The 16096-nt window shown below is 52.9% G+C and overlaps 2 protein-coding genes across 2 annotated transcripts; one reads left to right on the forward strand and one right to left on the reverse strand.

Moving 5' to 3' along the window:
• The first annotated feature begins 2169 nt into the window (after window positions 1–2169).
• Window positions 2170–4962, forward strand: SMIM33 (small integral membrane protein 33). The gene is made up of 2 exons (XM_058306307.2): window positions 2170–2306; window positions 4392–4962. Exons 1-2 carry the CDS (start codon window positions 2298–2300, stop codon window positions 4755–4757), a joined length of 375 nt encoding a protein of 124 aa, XP_058162290.1. The 5' UTR covers window positions 2170–2297; the 3' UTR covers window positions 4758–4962.
• Window positions 4963–7313: 2351 nt separating this feature from the next.
• STING1 (stimulator of interferon response cGAMP interactor 1) lies at window positions 7314–13977 on the reverse strand. Its single transcript, XM_071218636.1, is given in 7 exon segments — window positions 7314–7956; window positions 9608–9772; window positions 12163–12328; window positions 12462–12506; window positions 12508–12583; window positions 13039–13093; window positions 13849–13977. Coding segments are annotated over 7 exon segments (849 nt in total). The 3' UTR covers window positions 7314–7743.
• Window positions 13978–16096: the final 2119 nt, after the last annotated feature.

The raw sequence follows: 16096 nt of genomic DNA on the forward strand, positions 1-16096 counted from the left end.
AAAAGAAAAAGCTACTCAAGTGTAATGGGCTAGAGAATACACTCCCTGAGACAGTGACACTTGATCTAAGCCATAAAAGACGGTTAAGATTTTGAAAATGGGGTTGGGGGAGGGAGGCGCACAACAGTGCACAGGCATAGAGATGGGGAAGTGATAGAGAAGGCTGGGGCAATAGTCTGACCCCAGAAGTTCCATCACTTTATCCTTTCTGAAGCCTTCTAGGCAGTTAAGTCCAGGACTGGTAAGGGAAGGACAGGAAAGAATTAGCCAGGAGAAGGCTTAGAACTCGGGCTTTTGGGCTAAGGGACTGCAAGCCCCAATGTTGGTGCCTGTGAAAGAGCAAGGGGGCATGTGTCTTGAGGAGGTGGTGTTAAAATTTTGGATTTTGTCTCAGTTCTTGACTATGCTGCAGAAATGAATTTCAAGAGCACGTTGGATGAGTTAGGCCAGTAATTTATTCAGGTAGGGAGGGACGAGAAATGGGAGAACAGGTCATGGGTCCCAGGTAGAGAGGAAGGGGCTGAAAAGTGATAAAGAGGGCTGATTTACAGACTACAATTCCCCATTATAGATGATAAATGCCAAGTTTTACTTGCATGGCCACATGGCAGAGGAAAAATGGCCAGAGCAGGGTGCAGAGGGCAGGAAGAGGGGTCCAAAAGCAAGAGAGAGCAAATTCAGGCCTTGAACCTGCTTTTTGAACAATTAATTATTCCACCCGTTTGCTAATGGCAGGGAAGGAGTTCCAGCTGTTTGCTGTTTTGATTGATTACCCCACCATTCAATTCCCTGTGAGGGCGCAATGATAAAGTACTGGGGGGATTCCCGGGGCTTCTCCTGGCTTCCAGAGGAAATCCTGTTCTGAATGGCAGAACCTCAGGGAGGGTCGTCCAGCAGCCATCTCGGCGTTTTTGATGTCCACGTGGACTTCTTGCCAGGTTCCAGATCCATCTATTGGTTCCCTATCTTACTGGCCGGCTTCAGTGGGAGGCAACAGCAGTGACTGGAGCTCTGGACTTACGGCAGAGTCCAGATTCCCTCTGGCTGATGTGTAAATGGGCCAAGGTGGAAGGCAGAGAAACACCATGGCCTTCCACCGCATTGGGAGGCGGTCAGCCTAGGAACTTCACGGCCAGCAGCCCCTGGTGGGGGGAAACTATGTCCCCTGCCTTAGCAGAGGAAGGGCTTGGACTGGAGTCCCTGCCTCCTGCCTCCTCAGCCTGGCCCTCACTGGCACGTTCTTCCCTCTTTTGTCATCCCTTCCTTCTCTCTCTGCTTGGGGCCTGGCCCACAGCCCTGGAGCAGCTTGGCTGAGGGGCAAAGAACCAGGAAGTTTTATCCTGCCTCCTTGTTTCTAGGTGTTGGGTGAAGGGAGTTCCCGGGGGTGGGGGGGCTCTGGTCTCCTGGCTAGAATGGGGGGAGAGAGGGTTCGTGTACAGCATGGGTCAGAATGAGGCATGGTTGGTCCCATGGAGTTGGCTGGGACAAAAACTCTCTTTTAAAAAACTCTCCAGAGAGAGGAGAGATCAGTGGGCACTTTTGTGACTTAGACCTTTAAAACACACACACACACCCACACACACACTCTCTCTCTCTCTCTCAAATTAAGTTACATTTAAACAAATGCAAAGAGGTACACGTAATTCATATTTGTGAAAAACAAAGGGGAAATTAAAATCCCAAAGGGAAGAGAGTATCTTGCCTGGGAATGGTAAATGGCAAATTAAATCAGGTGGTTAGCCCTGGGGGTAAGGAGGAGGGGTAGGTTGGACCGTGGGTTCTGTTTTATTTGTAAATATTTTGGTCCTTAAAATTTTTTGAAACGAATGTGGCAAAACTGTCAAGAGATGAACAAAGCAGGTGGGTGGGCCACAGAGATTTATTGTGTTTTAATCTATGCTTTTCAGTGTGTCTGAGATATTTCATTTATTTAAAAAAGATCAAAGGACAACAGACTTCAGGAAATCGGTTGGAGTGTAGTCAGGTGTCACAGGGGGGTGTGGGGGGCAGGTGTCCGGACCTGGTGGAGGAGGGGCGGGCAGGCCCCCAGGCTCCTGAAGCTGGCAGGTCCAGCGAGTCCGCTCAGGTATAGGCAGAGTAGGGGACTGGGCCCCGAGTAGCCCACGCGCTCACGGAAGTGAAAGCGCGGGAGAGAGCGGTAAGGGTGTGTGTGCAGAGGGTGTGTGCCCCGGGAGCCCCGCAGACGTGGCAGCTTCGGGTAGGGGCCGAGCTGGGCAGCCAGCTCTCCTTCACCCGCTGCCCGCCAGCCCCGAGGGAGCCCGCACCCGTCCCGGACAATGCACCAGGTAGACGCCACGCTCACCGCTTCCTGCCAGGCTGGCCTGATGCCCTGAAGGGGCCCCCAGCCTTTCAGTGGCCTGGGCTTCCCTTTTTTCTCTCTGTTTCTAGAGTGTGGGCCCTAGAGAGCTTCATACTTGTAGGGGGTGGGGAGCCGGCATTTGGGCTGTCCACATGCCAAGGGACACGTGATGGGGGGGACAGTGCGACTGAGGGATGAAAGGGGATGGGTTTGTCTTGGACAGCCTCTCTAATTGCCTTCCCAGGGGCAGGGCCGGCGGGGGGCGGGGGGGTCTATCTGCTCCCAGAATTGTCCAGTAGGGAAAGGAGAAGGCTAGAGAGAAAGAACTGATTGAGCCAGCTCTGGGGCTTGAAGTTGAGAGGTTTTACCACCTTCTCTGCGATCGCCCCATCTCTGCCCAGCACCTCAAGGCAGGGATCAAGGCTCCCAGCTTTTGGAGGAACCCTGGGGCCCTGACAGAGGTAGAGGCTGGCACAGGGTCTCCTCGATACATCCTGAGCAGAGCCAGGAAGCCACACTGGACACCCCCTCCCACCCAGGCCCCCGAACCTGGTCCTGAGACCTGAGTGGGGAGGGGGATAGTGGGATGAAGATTCTGGAGTTCCTATTCTCTCTTCCTCTCCCTCTCCCTCCAGGGTACTCCTTCTTTCCTGAGTCTCTGCCTCTCCCCATGAGTTGAGGCCTTAGGATGCCGGACAATGGCTCCCTTTGTCCAGGCCTTTAAGAAGCAGTTGCTCACTGCCCACTGCCCTGTATGTGGGACACCAGCCCAAAGTGTACTAAGATTCCTGACGCAGGGCACAGGCTCTATTTAGGAATTTTGCTGGGGACCTGGGAAGAGGGGCCAGTGAGAGGGGACTTGGAAGATCCAACCCTAAATGAAACCGTAATGAAGTCTCTCTCTCTTAGTCCCTATGCACGACTTTGTCTCCCTTTCTCTGTTACCTCTCTTCTCTCTAATTCTATTTCTGTCTCCACTTTTTTAAAAAAGATTTCTTTCTTTCTTTATCTCCCCTCCCCCGTGGTTGTTTGTGCTTGCTGTCTGCTCTCTGTGTCTGTTCGTTGTGTGCTCTGTGTCTGCTTTTCCTCTTTTAGGAGGCACTGGGAACCGAACCTGGGACCTCCCAAATGGGAGAGAGGCGCCCAATCACTTGAGTCACATTTGCTCCCTGCTTGTTGTGTCTCCTCATTACATCAGCCCCTTTGTGTCCGCTCACTGTCTTGCTCATCTTTTTTTTTAAAGATTTACTTTATTTCTTTACCCCCCCCCCCATTCCTCCTGTTGTCTGCTCTTTATGTCCATTCACTATGTGTTCCTTTGTGTCTGCTTGTATTCTCATTAGGCAGTTCCGGAAACCGATCCTGGGACCTTCTGGAGTGGGAGAGAGGTGATTACTCTCTTGTGCCACCTCAACTCCCTGTTCTGCTATGTCTTCTTATTTTCTTTCCTCTGTGTCTCTTGTTGCACCATCTTGCTGAGTCAGCTCTGCATTAGCTGGCACTTCTGCGCGGGGCAGCTTTCCCGTGCTGGGCATTCCCATGCAGGGCGGCACTCCTGTTCAGGGTGGCATCCCTGTGTGGGCCAGCATTCTAAATGGGCCAGCTCGCTGTATGGGCCAGCTTGCCCTCACCAGGAGGCCCTGGGCATCAAACCCTGGACCTCCTATATGATAGATGGGAGCCCAATTGGTTGAGAGACATCTGTTTCCCCCATCTTCTGTAGGAGGCACCTGGGATCTCTCATGTCTGAGGCAGGTACCCAACTGCTTGAGACATATTCATTCCCTTCTTTCTATTTTTCTCTTTTATCTTTCCCTCACTGTGTATCCATCTCTGTTTTTTTCCTTGGGTCTCTCTGTTGCTGCCTGTGTGTCTATTTCTGTATTTCTCTCTGTCTTTCTCCGTTCTTCTGTCTCTCACAGTCCCCATGACTACTCTCTCTCTTTCTCTGCCTTTGTCTCTGCCTCTGTCTCTCCTTCTCTCAATTCCCTTTGGGCTTCCATCTCTGTCTGTTTTGGTCTTTTTCTGTGTCTAAGTGCTCATGTCACCCTCTCTGTCATTCCCTTCCCAGGCTGACCACTACTCCTGGCCTTCTCCAGCTGTGAACAGCTCAGCGGGGCAGGAGCCCCAGAAGCAACTGCCAGAGGTGCTGGGTGGGGCCTGGGAACCCCCTCGAGGGGACGGGCTGCCCCAGCTCACTGCGATCGTCGCTGTCTTTGTCCTGCTGGCAGTCGGCATCGTGGTGGCCGTCCACTTTGGGCCAAGTCTGCACCAAGGCCACGCCACCCTGCCCACAGAGCCACCAGCCCCAAAGCCGGAGGGTGGCATCTACCTCACCCACTGGCGGATTCTGTACCCCCAGGACAGTCATGAAGAAGCGCAGATGGGGCCTGCACCTGATGGCAGGTCCAGCATCGAGGAAGTCACAATTCTGTAGAAGGAAGACTTTGGAAAGTTGGCTCGATCTGGCTCAGAACATAAACTGACAGAGAATTAGGTCAGAAGCAAATTGGAGCCTGGACATCAGGGCTTCAGGGAGGCACACATGGAGTCCACTGGGGTTGCCCTCTCAGCAGAATATTTATAGAGAAAGCCCTTTTGTGGACAGGAGAAATAAAAGAAGCTTGAGGGCCCTGCCCAGAAACTTGCTGTTGTGAGCATCCCCGTGTTCGAGGTCACCCTTACAAAGCCAGTCCCTCTACGGGGACACCAAACCCCTGGACCTCCTTCTCTGCTCCTTTCTCACATCCCTCATCTCCTTCCCTGTGGTATCGGAGTGAGTCTAACCTGGAAGATCCCACCACTCATCCTACCCCCACGCAGGGGTGTCAGAAGCCTGGAGAGGCCCTGCCCTGCCGCCGGGTCCCATGACGGCCGGTCAGGGAGAGCTGGGGCGAAGAACGCAGGCGTCCTGCCTTCTCACACTCCCTGGGACTGACTGTAGGGCATTCCTTTGAACGATGGGCTCCAGGCCTTGCTCACATTCTCCAAGGCCCTTGCCAGCCCTAAGTGCCGTTTGTAATTCCTACGACTGGCTTTGAATGGTCCCCACTGCCTCTGTTGGCCTTCCCAGAGCGGGGAGAGTGGAGTGTGGAGCTCTTACTACCCACCATACCCACTTTCTGCATGCATGGGACTGCTGGAACCAGCCTAGATCCAGAACATTCCGACTGGTGGGAAAAACAGGAAATAAAAAGAGTTCCATGGAGCTTGTGTGGGGCAGGAGGGAGTGGGATGGGGACCAGGAGACAGGAGAGTTAACAGGAAGGTTGGGGCGATGCAGCAGGTGAGGAAAGCAAAGGTCCCTGGCAGAGTGCTCCTTTCCCTGGCACCGCTGAACCCCACTCACCTGCAGTTAAGAACATACAGGCAGACGCTTGTGGCAAGGCTTCTGAGTGCTTCATCCTGGGGGACACCTGAGGGCAACAAGTCCACTCTGGAGCTTACCCTTTGTGAGACCCCAAGCACAGTCATAAAGTCCAGGAAATAACAGAAAATGGAGCGGTAGAGAGGTGGGGATTGTGGTATGGGCAGAGGACAGACTTGCCTCCTCTGGGATCCATGAGAGGCAGCTCTACCGTTAACAGATGCTCCTCCTTGCCGGCCGCTATGTGCTAGGCCTCGGGCTCATGCCTGGACCTGCGAACATTATTCCATTCCCTTCTCACAGCAACCGTGGGAGGAGGGGCTATTGTTATCCCCATTTACAGTCGGGGAAACTGAGGCTTAACAAGATACCCAAGTGGATGCAGGTACTAAGTGGCAGAGTCAGGATTTGAACCTGGAGCCGTCAGACTCCACAACCCGAGTGCCACGCTGGGGCCTGGATGGGTGGGGGAAGGTCCCATTTGGGAACCACATGATTCCGGCCTGGTTTCTAGGTGTAGGGATGGCGGGTGGGATGCCAGAGGCTCCTCAGGCCTCGGGGCCAGCTGGGGAGAGGAGCGGGCTTTCCCCCTCTCCCCGTGGTTCTGCCGTCATCCTCGGGGGCAGCCTGGAAAACAGGGGCCGGCTGGGGGCACGCATTTCTCCACAGCGAGTGATGCTATGTTCGGAAATGCTTCCTGAGCAGTTGTGAGAAAAACAAAGGTGGGAGGGAGGGAACAAGCCCAGCCTGGGCGCAGTGGGTGGGACCTGTGGAACCAGCAGGAATGGGCTGTGTTCCCTCCCAGGCGGGGGCTATTTTGCCATCATGCTGTCATCCCAGGGGCTCTCTTTTAATAGTGATGGCTAAGGTGTGGTGTTGTCCCAGGGGCCCCACGAGATGTCCCATCTCTGCACACAAAGCCCTGTCTCCCTTACCCCTTCGCTGGCTTTCTCACTCAGGGACGTTGCTCCTTTGGGCAGCCTCTCTCCCAGGTTGCAGCTGTGTGCACTCGTGGCATCTGCTGTGCTGGCTCAAGCCCAGCCCATGGCCCCTTCCGGCCCCCTAAGCCTCTCACTGGAGACAAGGACACTGAAAGGGCAGGCAGGGGATGTCACTGTATGCCTTCATCCAGCTTGTGGCTCCATCCACATTGAAATGACGCCCACTGCCCGTGGGAGGATGAAGAGGGGGCAAGGAAGCATGTATGTGCGAGTGTACTCAGACACTGAGGTAATCAAGGGAACTCCCTTGTATCAGCCAGAGTCCCAGCAGGAAAACAACGGTGCCCTCAAATTGGGTAATCTGGGGAGCCCTTTAAAAAGGGACTATTTAGAAAGGGCAGGGCATAGGGAAAGCACGAGTGAGAGTGATTACTCCAGGATGAGCACCAGATCAGTGGGGAGCAGACACCCCCGCCAGGCCTGAAGGGGCAAGTGGAGGACGCAGGGCCTGGGACCTGGCGATAGGCAGCTCAGGAGAGGGCAGCCTGGGAGGAGCGACGATTTAGGTTGAGAGACGCAGAGCGCCCACAGCAACCTCGAGACTGCAGGGAGGGAGCCAGGGGACCACATCCCCAACTCCACCCCCTCCTTCCTCTGTCTTGCTGGTGCGCCCCGTAGACCGAACATGAGCAGGAGCCAGAGGATGAGGGAGCCTGCTGATGCTGTCCAGACAGGTCATCCCAGGTCAGGGAAGGGAGGAGAGTAGGCCTGGAGAGGCAAATGGGAGACACCGGGCACGTCCCTTGAGTTTACTTTACCTGGCATTTAGAATTTACAAAAAATCCAAACACTCCTAGCCTTCACAACAACCCTGTGAGGTAAATATGACAATGATTATAATCCCATTTCATAGATGAGAATACTGAGGCTCAGAGAGGTGAAAGGACTTGCCCAAGGCCATAGGACTCATCTTTAGGTGTCAAGTCCAGGGCCCTTGCCTGCATGCCACCCCAATGGAAGGAAACAGCTCTGCTGGAGACCTCCAGCTGCTGAGAAGAGTGCCTGATCCAGAGTCTTGAGGATCACCATGGGTTTGGGCATAGTGACTTTGACCCTCAGAAGACATCTCTGCAGATGGCAGTGGTGGTGACAATGAGGCGGCAGTTGTTCTGAGACTCTGGTGTACCTGTCAGGGTGTCCTTGAATGTCCGGCACAAGAGTTTGGCCTGCTTGAGCCGATCCTTCTGGCTAAAGCCAGCTCAGCCATCCCATGACAGGGCAAACAGGGTCTGCAAGGGGGCAGTGTACTCCAGGACACAGATGCCTGCCTGGCGGAGGGGAGAGGAAGAGCAGACAAAGTCGAGGGCCGGGCAGATAGACCCTGGACCCCAGTGCCATGGGCCGGCGCCCCGCTCCCTCAGTCCACAGAGATGAGTCCTGGAGGTGGCCGTCCTGGTGGGGTCTTTGCTGTCTCGCCTGCCTTTGCCTCTGACACCCACACTTCCAAAGTCAGGGCAGGTTCATGGTCATGTATCAGGAATGACGCCCTGATACGTGCAACCACATGTGTGAGCCTAGAAGACATCACGTTGAATGAAATAAGTCAGGCACAAAAGGACAAATATTGTATGATCTCACTGATATGAGATAATTAGTGTAAGTAAATTCATAGAGTCAGAAACTAGAATACAGGTTAACAGGAGCCAGGGTGGGGGTAGGGAATGGGGAATTTATGCTTAGTTGATACAGAATTTCTGTTGGGGATGATGGGAAAGTTTTGGTAATGGATGGTGGTGATGGAAGCACAACTTTGTGAATGTAACCAACAACACTCTATTATATATTAGAATGTAGTTAAAAGGGGAAATTTTAGGTTGTACGCATGTTATTAGAACAAAAAAATTTTTAAAAAACCATACACCAAACCACATAGGACTGTATAACACAAACAGTGACCTCTAATTTTGGACTCTAGCCAATAGCACAGTTGTAATTATATTCTTTCATCAAAGGTAACCACTCTAAGTACAGTGTTAATAATAGGAAAAACTGTTTATGGACAGTGTATGGGAACTCTTTATTTTCTGTGTGATTTTTCTGTAAACCTACAATTTCTCTAATTAAAACATATATATATATATATACACACACACATAGATTACATAGAAAGAAGAAGAGGGAGAGGGAGAGGAAAAGGAAGAGGGAGAGGGACAAAGAGAGAAAGAGAGAGAGAATGAATCAGGTCCAAGGCTGGGCTGACTCTACCCTTCAAAGATCCTTTTCCTAAAACCGTCAACTACTCCACTGGGAATCAACACACAGCAAGGGTGAGGGCTGGACTCTGGATTTCAGCTCTGGGTTCCTCCCACACCTGTGAAATCCTTCACAAATTCTCACTGCCATCGTCTAGGGCAGGGGTTCTTAACCAGGTAGCCAGGGGTCCGTGGAAAGATTTCAGGGGGTCCGTGAGCTTGAATTAAAATTCACGAAGACATTATTTTGTGGGGACACATTGGTGCTGGTATGCCATAAAACTATCTACCGCTGCATTCTGAGAAGGGGTCTGTGGTTTTCACCTGACTGGCAAAGGGGTCTGTGGAACAAAAAATGTTAAGAACCCCTAATTTAGGGCATCTTTATGGCCAAGAGCATGGTATATTTGAGTTGAAATCATCCATCTTTTGTTTCTCTGAATCTCAGTTTCCTCACTTGAAAAGTGGGGGGATAATGGTTCCAACCCCAGAAAGCAGTGGCGAGGACTCAGTGAACAGGTCCTATGGAGCACTTAGTGTCTCGCATGCAGTAAGTGCTCAATAAACGTTTATTTATCATCATCATCATCATCGTTCTCCAGAGCTGAACCTTGCCCAGCAATTGGGGAAACTAAGGCTCAGAAAAGGGCAGTGACTTTTCACCAGTGGTTGGTTGGGGCCCAGGGCTCTGACCCTTCCGCAGAGACCCCACCCCCTGCCCGCTCACCGGCTGCCCGTGCTCCAGGAGCTCAGGGACCCGGTTGGCATAGCTCCAGCCCTTGATGCCAGCATGTCAGCACTCAGTTGGGGCAGCGCGCAGGAAGCGAATGTTAGGCTCGGCCACGTTCAGGCCATCAGGCACCCCGCAGTCCACCGGGAAGAGGACGTGCAGCTTATTGAAACTTCAGATTCAGGCTTGGAACCCTGGGGTGGGGAGGTCCAAGAAAAGGAAAGGTAATTTCCACGAACCCCATATCCCAACTGACCCAGACAGAGACCGAGGCCATTAGGCCCCTCAGTGTATGGGTGCAAGGGAACCAAGGGTCCAGTGCCCTCCCCCTGCATGGAGAAGCAGAGTATCTGCACACCCTCACCACCCCCCACACACTACCACTACCCTTCTCCTGACCAAATGAGCTCTTCCCCCTCACTTCTTTTCCCAGATTTCTGGGTCAGCCATATTCCCCAGTTTGAGAAACAAAGCCCTGTAAGGTGACATTCCCAGGTGCACAGAGCCAAGCCTTTAGCTCCAGATTTATTTCCTGGTGGAAGCCCCAGTGGTCAAGGGAAGACAGCAATGAGGTATGGAAGAGTCACAGTCTGGGCCTGGAAGTCAGAGGAATGAGACATGTGGAATGGTCAAGGTGCCAGGCTCTGGGCAGACCTGGGTTCAAATCCTGGCTCCTCCTTTCACTAGCTCTGTGACTTTGGACAAATTACTTCATCCCTTGGAACCTCAATTTTCTTATCTCTAAAATAGGGAGAATGATTGTCCCATCCTTACAGGGTGTGAATTAAAAGAGAAAATGCACATGCAGGCCACACAGCAAACAGGAAATGCTTATTGAAAGAATTCATGGGAAGGGAGTGGACTTGGCACGGCGGTTAGGGCATCCGTCTACCACATGGGAGGTCCGCGGTTCAAACCCCGGGCTTCCTTGACCCGTGTGGAGCTGGCCCATGCGCAGTGCTGATGCACGCAAGGAATGCCATGCCATGCAGGGGTGTCCCCATGTAGGGGAGCCCCACGCGCAAGGAGTGTGCCCCATAAGGAGAGCCCCCAGAGCCAAAGAAAGTGCAGCCTGCCTAAGAATGGTGCTGTCCACACCGAGAGATGACACAACAAGATGATGCAGCAAAAAAAACACACAGATTCCCACACCACTGACAACAACAGAAGCGGACAAAGAAGACACAGCAAACAGACACAGAGAACAGACGACCGGGGTGGGGGGAAGGGGAGAGAAATAAAGAAATCTTAAAAAAAATAAATAAATAAGCATTAAAAAAAAAAAGAATTCATGGGGGAAGTGGACTTGGCCCAGTGGTTAGGGCGTCCGTCTACCACATGGGAGGTCCACAGTTCAAACCCTGGGCCTCCCTGACCCGTGTGGAGCTGGCCCATGGGCAGTGCTGATGCACGCAAGGAGTGCCGTGCCACACAGGGGTGCCCCCGCATAGGGGAGCCCCACGCACAAGGAGTGCGCCCCATAAGGAGAGCCGCCTAGCGTGAAAGAAAGTGCAGCCTGCCCAGGAATGGCACTGCACACACGGAGAGCTGACACAACAAGATGATGCAACAAAAAGAAACAGATTCCTGTGCTGCTGACAACAACAGAAGTGGACAAAGAAGAACATGTAGCAAATAGAATAGAGAGCAGACAACCGAGGGGGAAGGGAAGAGAAATAAATAAAATAAGTAAATAAATAAAAACAAAATTTTTTAAAAGCTTAAAAAAATAATAAAAGAATTCATAGGGGAAGCAGATACGGCTCAAGCAATTAGGCTCCCATCTACCACGTGGGAGGTCCGGGTCAATTCTCCTCTTGGTGAAGGCAAGCTGGCCCACACCACGAGCTGGCAGCCTGTGCCACAGAAAGAGGCAGCAGACCAGGGAGATGAGGGGGCTCAAGCAAATAAGAGCCTCTCTCCCACACCAGAGGTCCTGAGATTGGTTCCTGGTGCCTCCTAAAGAGAAAGATGAGAAGAAAACACCAGCAGACACAGAAGAACACACAGCAAATGGACACAGAGAGCAGACAACATGGTGGGGAACGGGAATAAATAAATAAAATAAAATCTTAAAAAAAAATACACAGGGAGACTGTGGAAGTCAAATGATTTGGGGGTCACAAAAATGCCTTGAAAAGTAGAGTGAGTTATGGAAGCAGAAGAGGCTGTGGGTCCTACTGTGTCTGGTAGGTCTGGAAATGAAGGAGAAAGGGGAAGGCCCTGGCAGGACACCAGAGGTCATACGGCCAGGCCAGCCCATGGGCCATGCTGAAATTCCTTTTTTCACATACTGCAGAGACCTCAGCGGGGCCAGGAGGCCTCCATGAAGGACACCCAGAGCCCTCCTCCTCCAAGTAGGCTTCCCAGCTTGCTTCCCTATCATCATTGCACCCACTGTTCCAGGCCATTATAGGTTCCACCCCAAGGATACTAAGCCTTAAACTAGTCCCAGAGCTTGCATGCCGCACTCCCAGTACTGAGCTCAGAGCAGACCACGCTAGTTGTAGCTTGCTCTTGGACAGACCCCCCCACCTCCCTCTGTGTCATACCTGGAAGTCCAAGATGATGGTCAGTGCCTGTGAGAGGCCCAGGAGGGCAAGCACCCAAGTGAGGGGCAGGCCAGTCGAGTTTGAGAGGGAGCAGTCGAAGTAGCAAGTCAGCAGCAGCAGGGCCCCACGGCAGAGGGGGCAGCCCACCCAGGAGCTGCCCTGGTACCTGCAGGTGACAGCCAACCCCAGGACCCAGCCCAGCTCAGCCAGAGAGCCTCAGGGAGCTGTGGGGCTGGGGGTCAAGGACATCACACATGTGGGGTGTCCACTCACCACCGCGGGGTTTTGCAGGGAGTCACCTAGAGTGGATGTGGAACCGCTCCTGGGCCAGACTGTAGACCCCTTAATAGCAGTCCCAGATGCAGGGAGGCTAGGCGGAGCACCAGCCCCCGGAGCGTGTGCTCTGCCAGCGCCTCTGGTCCTCAAAGGACCACCAGACAGCCACGCAGCAGGACCGAGGCTGCCTTGTGGACCCTGAGATCCCTGGGCCATGGGATGGACAAAAGCAGGCTGGAGGGGGCCACCTGAGCGAGCAGCCCCCTCCAGCTCGCCGCTTGCCCGGTACCCAGCCCCACCCAGAGGCTGGTCTTGGAGACACGTCTAGGAGGCAGGCTGGGCATACAACGTCCCAGAGCTCGTGTCAGGAGGGGTTCGGAAAAAGTGGAGCAGGCGGAGAGGTGCGCGCCTGTGTGCAACCCGCCCCAGTGAGACCTCAGACGTAGTAAAGAACGGCAGCAACTGCCACCGGACTTACACCAGACCCTTGGGGACCTGGGCTTCCCTCCCCTGGAATCCACCCAGGGGGACCTTAGCCCGCAGAGCAGAAAACCAGAGTTTAGGGGGTGGGGGCAGGGCAGCCCCCGGTGCCCCTCTCACCTCCGGGCCCTGCGGGCTCTGGCGCTGCCTCCCCCTCCTCTAACGTAGGTTGCTCCTGGGAGACGACAGGGAGGGAAGGCCTGGCTCGACGGCTCCCGGCAGCCCAGGGCAGCCGCTCTAACAATGAAACACTAAACTAAATTAGAGCTTCCCCGGCGATGCTGCAGCCCTGGCACCTCACCAGACCTCAGCTGTGGGTGGGCACGGGAGGAGCCTGGTGCGTGCGCCCAGGGAGGAAGGAAGGACCCTTCCCCCAAGCCCCTCGAGCCGTCCCTGAGTACTGGGGCTGGGAGCAAAGCGTGAGAAAGGCCCCCTTCCATCCCACACACTGAGGGTTTTTAGAGACTCACACTCACGCCCCCTCGCGTGCCCACGATCAGACACATCCCACCCAGCGCCCAAGGCAGCACCCCCACACCCAACCCAAGGCAACAGAACACTACCCTGCGCTGCCCTTCCTCCCTATTTTTGTTCTGATTTCCAGAGGCAGACTTTCGTTTTCTGAAGACTATGACGTCAGGAAGAAGGTGGGGAAAGTGAGCAAAGCTCCTGAAGCAGAGGCTCTCTAGGAAAGGGCTGGGTGGGAGTGGAAGGCGTGCAGAAGTCGCGCCCGTGACTTCTCAGAGAACTCAGAGGTTCTAGTTAAACAGGCAGTCCCGTGGATTTAAAAAAGGACTTTCTGTGCTCCTTACTTGATGCCAAGTGTTAACGTATATTATTTCATTTAATCTGTCCTGCCACCCTGTCGGATAGGTATAATATTATCCCATTTTACAGATAGCTACTCTGAGGTTCAGTGAGGTGCAGTACCTTGCCCAAGGTCCCATCGCTGGAAGTGAGGGAGTGGGGACTTAAAGCCGGGTGAGTTGCTCCAAAGTCCACCTTGCCCAGTGCCTCGATTTCACAGGAGATATTGAAGGTGCCAGGACCAAATTTCATGCCTAAAGTTTCTGAGAGGAGGGATGTCTCTGGCCAATCCCTGGCAAGCTGATAAGCTATTCGGAAGGCAGGGACAGGCGGGGGAATAGGGTTGAGCTGGCAACCACAGGGCAGCAGTTGTTCATCCCTGCCAAGATCAGAAGGTCTTTACCCAGACCCTGCCCCACATCACAACCAGACTCAGGAAAACACAACCTTCCTAGATGCCACTGGCCTCCCAGGAGAACCAAGCCTTCCTGGAAATTCTCTTTTAGGAAAATCATTCCCTGAGAATGAAAGGCATTCCTTACACTTTCTTTCCCCTAATGTTGGTTCACATAAAGGGACCCCTGAGGTGACAAGGGCTCAGCTGTGATAGAGACAAAGAATGGGGAAGAAGAGGTGGCTCAAGTGATCGGGCTTCCACCTACCACATAGGAGGTCCCAGGTTTGATCTCTGGGCCCTCCTGGTGAAAAAGAAGAAGAGAAAGTGTGCCTGTGCAGCAAGCCAGTGCCCACGTGGTGAGCTGAGTGCCTGCAAGGTGAGTCAAGTGCCCACACAGTGAGTCAAGTGCCCACACAGTGAGTCAAGTGCCCACACAGTGAGTCAAGTGCCCACACAAGTGCCCGTGTGGCAAACTGAGTGCTCATGAGGTGAGCCAGTGCCTGTGCAAGTGAGTCACTCAGGAAGAGGATGACGCAACAAAAGAGAGACAAAGGAGAGAGTCAAGGTGAAGCACAGCAGAGACCAGGAAGTGAGGTGGTACAGCTGACAGAGAACCTCTCTCCGCATCAGAGGTCCCCGGGATTGAATTTCGGTGAATCCTAGAGGAGAAAAAATGAGAAGAGAAGACAAAAAGAGAAATAGACACAGAAGATCACCCAGCGAATGGACACAGACAGCAAAAACAGCAGGGCAGGGGGAGGGGAAGGAGAGGGGAAGGGGAAATAAATAAATACATAAATCCTTAAAAAAAAAAAAAAGACCAAGAATGTCAAGGTTGCCCAAGAGAAGGCCTGAGCAGGATCCTCCCCAAGGGGGCAGCTGCACACCTCCTCCCAAGGACTCGCCTTCCAAGAAGCCACGTGCCTCCATGAGCCTGCCTGGCTGCCCAGCACCAACCGCCCTGAGTTCCGCCACTGCTGCCAGCTCAGCTGCCCCACACCAGTCGTCATTTCCTCCAAATCTGCTCCTTCTTCCTGCCACCAGCATGCACCGGATGCTTTAAAATTCACACACAGTCATTGACCTAGCAATCCATCTTGGAATCCTTCATAAAGAAATAATCAGGGGAAGTGCAAAAATGCCAAAAGCATTCTAAAAAAGAAGAGCGACATGGGATGACATTCACTACCTGACCTTGCAACATATTACAAAGCTACAAGGTATTGACATAAAGATAGTCACATTGATCAGTCCAGAAACAAACCCTCACCTCTACAGTCAACTGGTGTGTGCCCCCCCCCACCCCCCAAGATGACTCCCTCAGTCTGTTTGCTTGTTGTCTGCTTTTTCCTAAGGAGGCACTGGAAACTGAACCCAGGACCTCCCACGTGTGGGAGGTGGGCACTCAACTGCTTAAGCCACATCTGCTTCCTCAACTGTTTTATTTTCAAAGATTTATTTTATTTATTTATCCCGCCCCCCCCCATTGTTTGCGCTTGCTGTCTGCTTCTCTGTGTCTATTCGCTCCGTGCTCTCTGTGTCTTTAGGAGGCCACAGGAACTGAACCTGAGACCTCCCATGTGGGAGGGAGATGCTCAATAGCTTGAGCCACCACAGCTCCCTGCTTTATTTTGTCTCTCATTGTCTTTGCTCTTTGTGTCTTCTTGTTGTGTCATCTTGTTTCATCCTTGCTGCACCTGCCCACTGTGCCAGCTCACTGTCTCTCTTGTCTTCTTCAGGAGGTACCGGGAACCAAACTTGGGACTTCTCATGTGGTAAGGGGGAGCTCAACTGCTTGTTTCACATCTGCTTCTCTCAACTGATTTTGCCAAGTTCATGCTAACTGGACAAAACAGCCTCTTCAACAAATGATGCTGGGAGAACTAGATATCCATTACCAAAAGAATGAAAGAGGACCTTTATCTTACTCCCTATATAAGAATCAACTCAAAATGGATAAAAGACCTAAATATA

This window comes from Dasypus novemcinctus, chromosome 2 (assembly GCF_030445035.2).
Source record: "Dasypus novemcinctus isolate mDasNov1 chromosome 2, mDasNov1.1.hap2, whole genome shotgun sequence".
NCBI classification, from domain to species: Eukaryota; Metazoa; Chordata; class Mammalia; order Cingulata; family Dasypodidae; genus Dasypus; species Dasypus novemcinctus.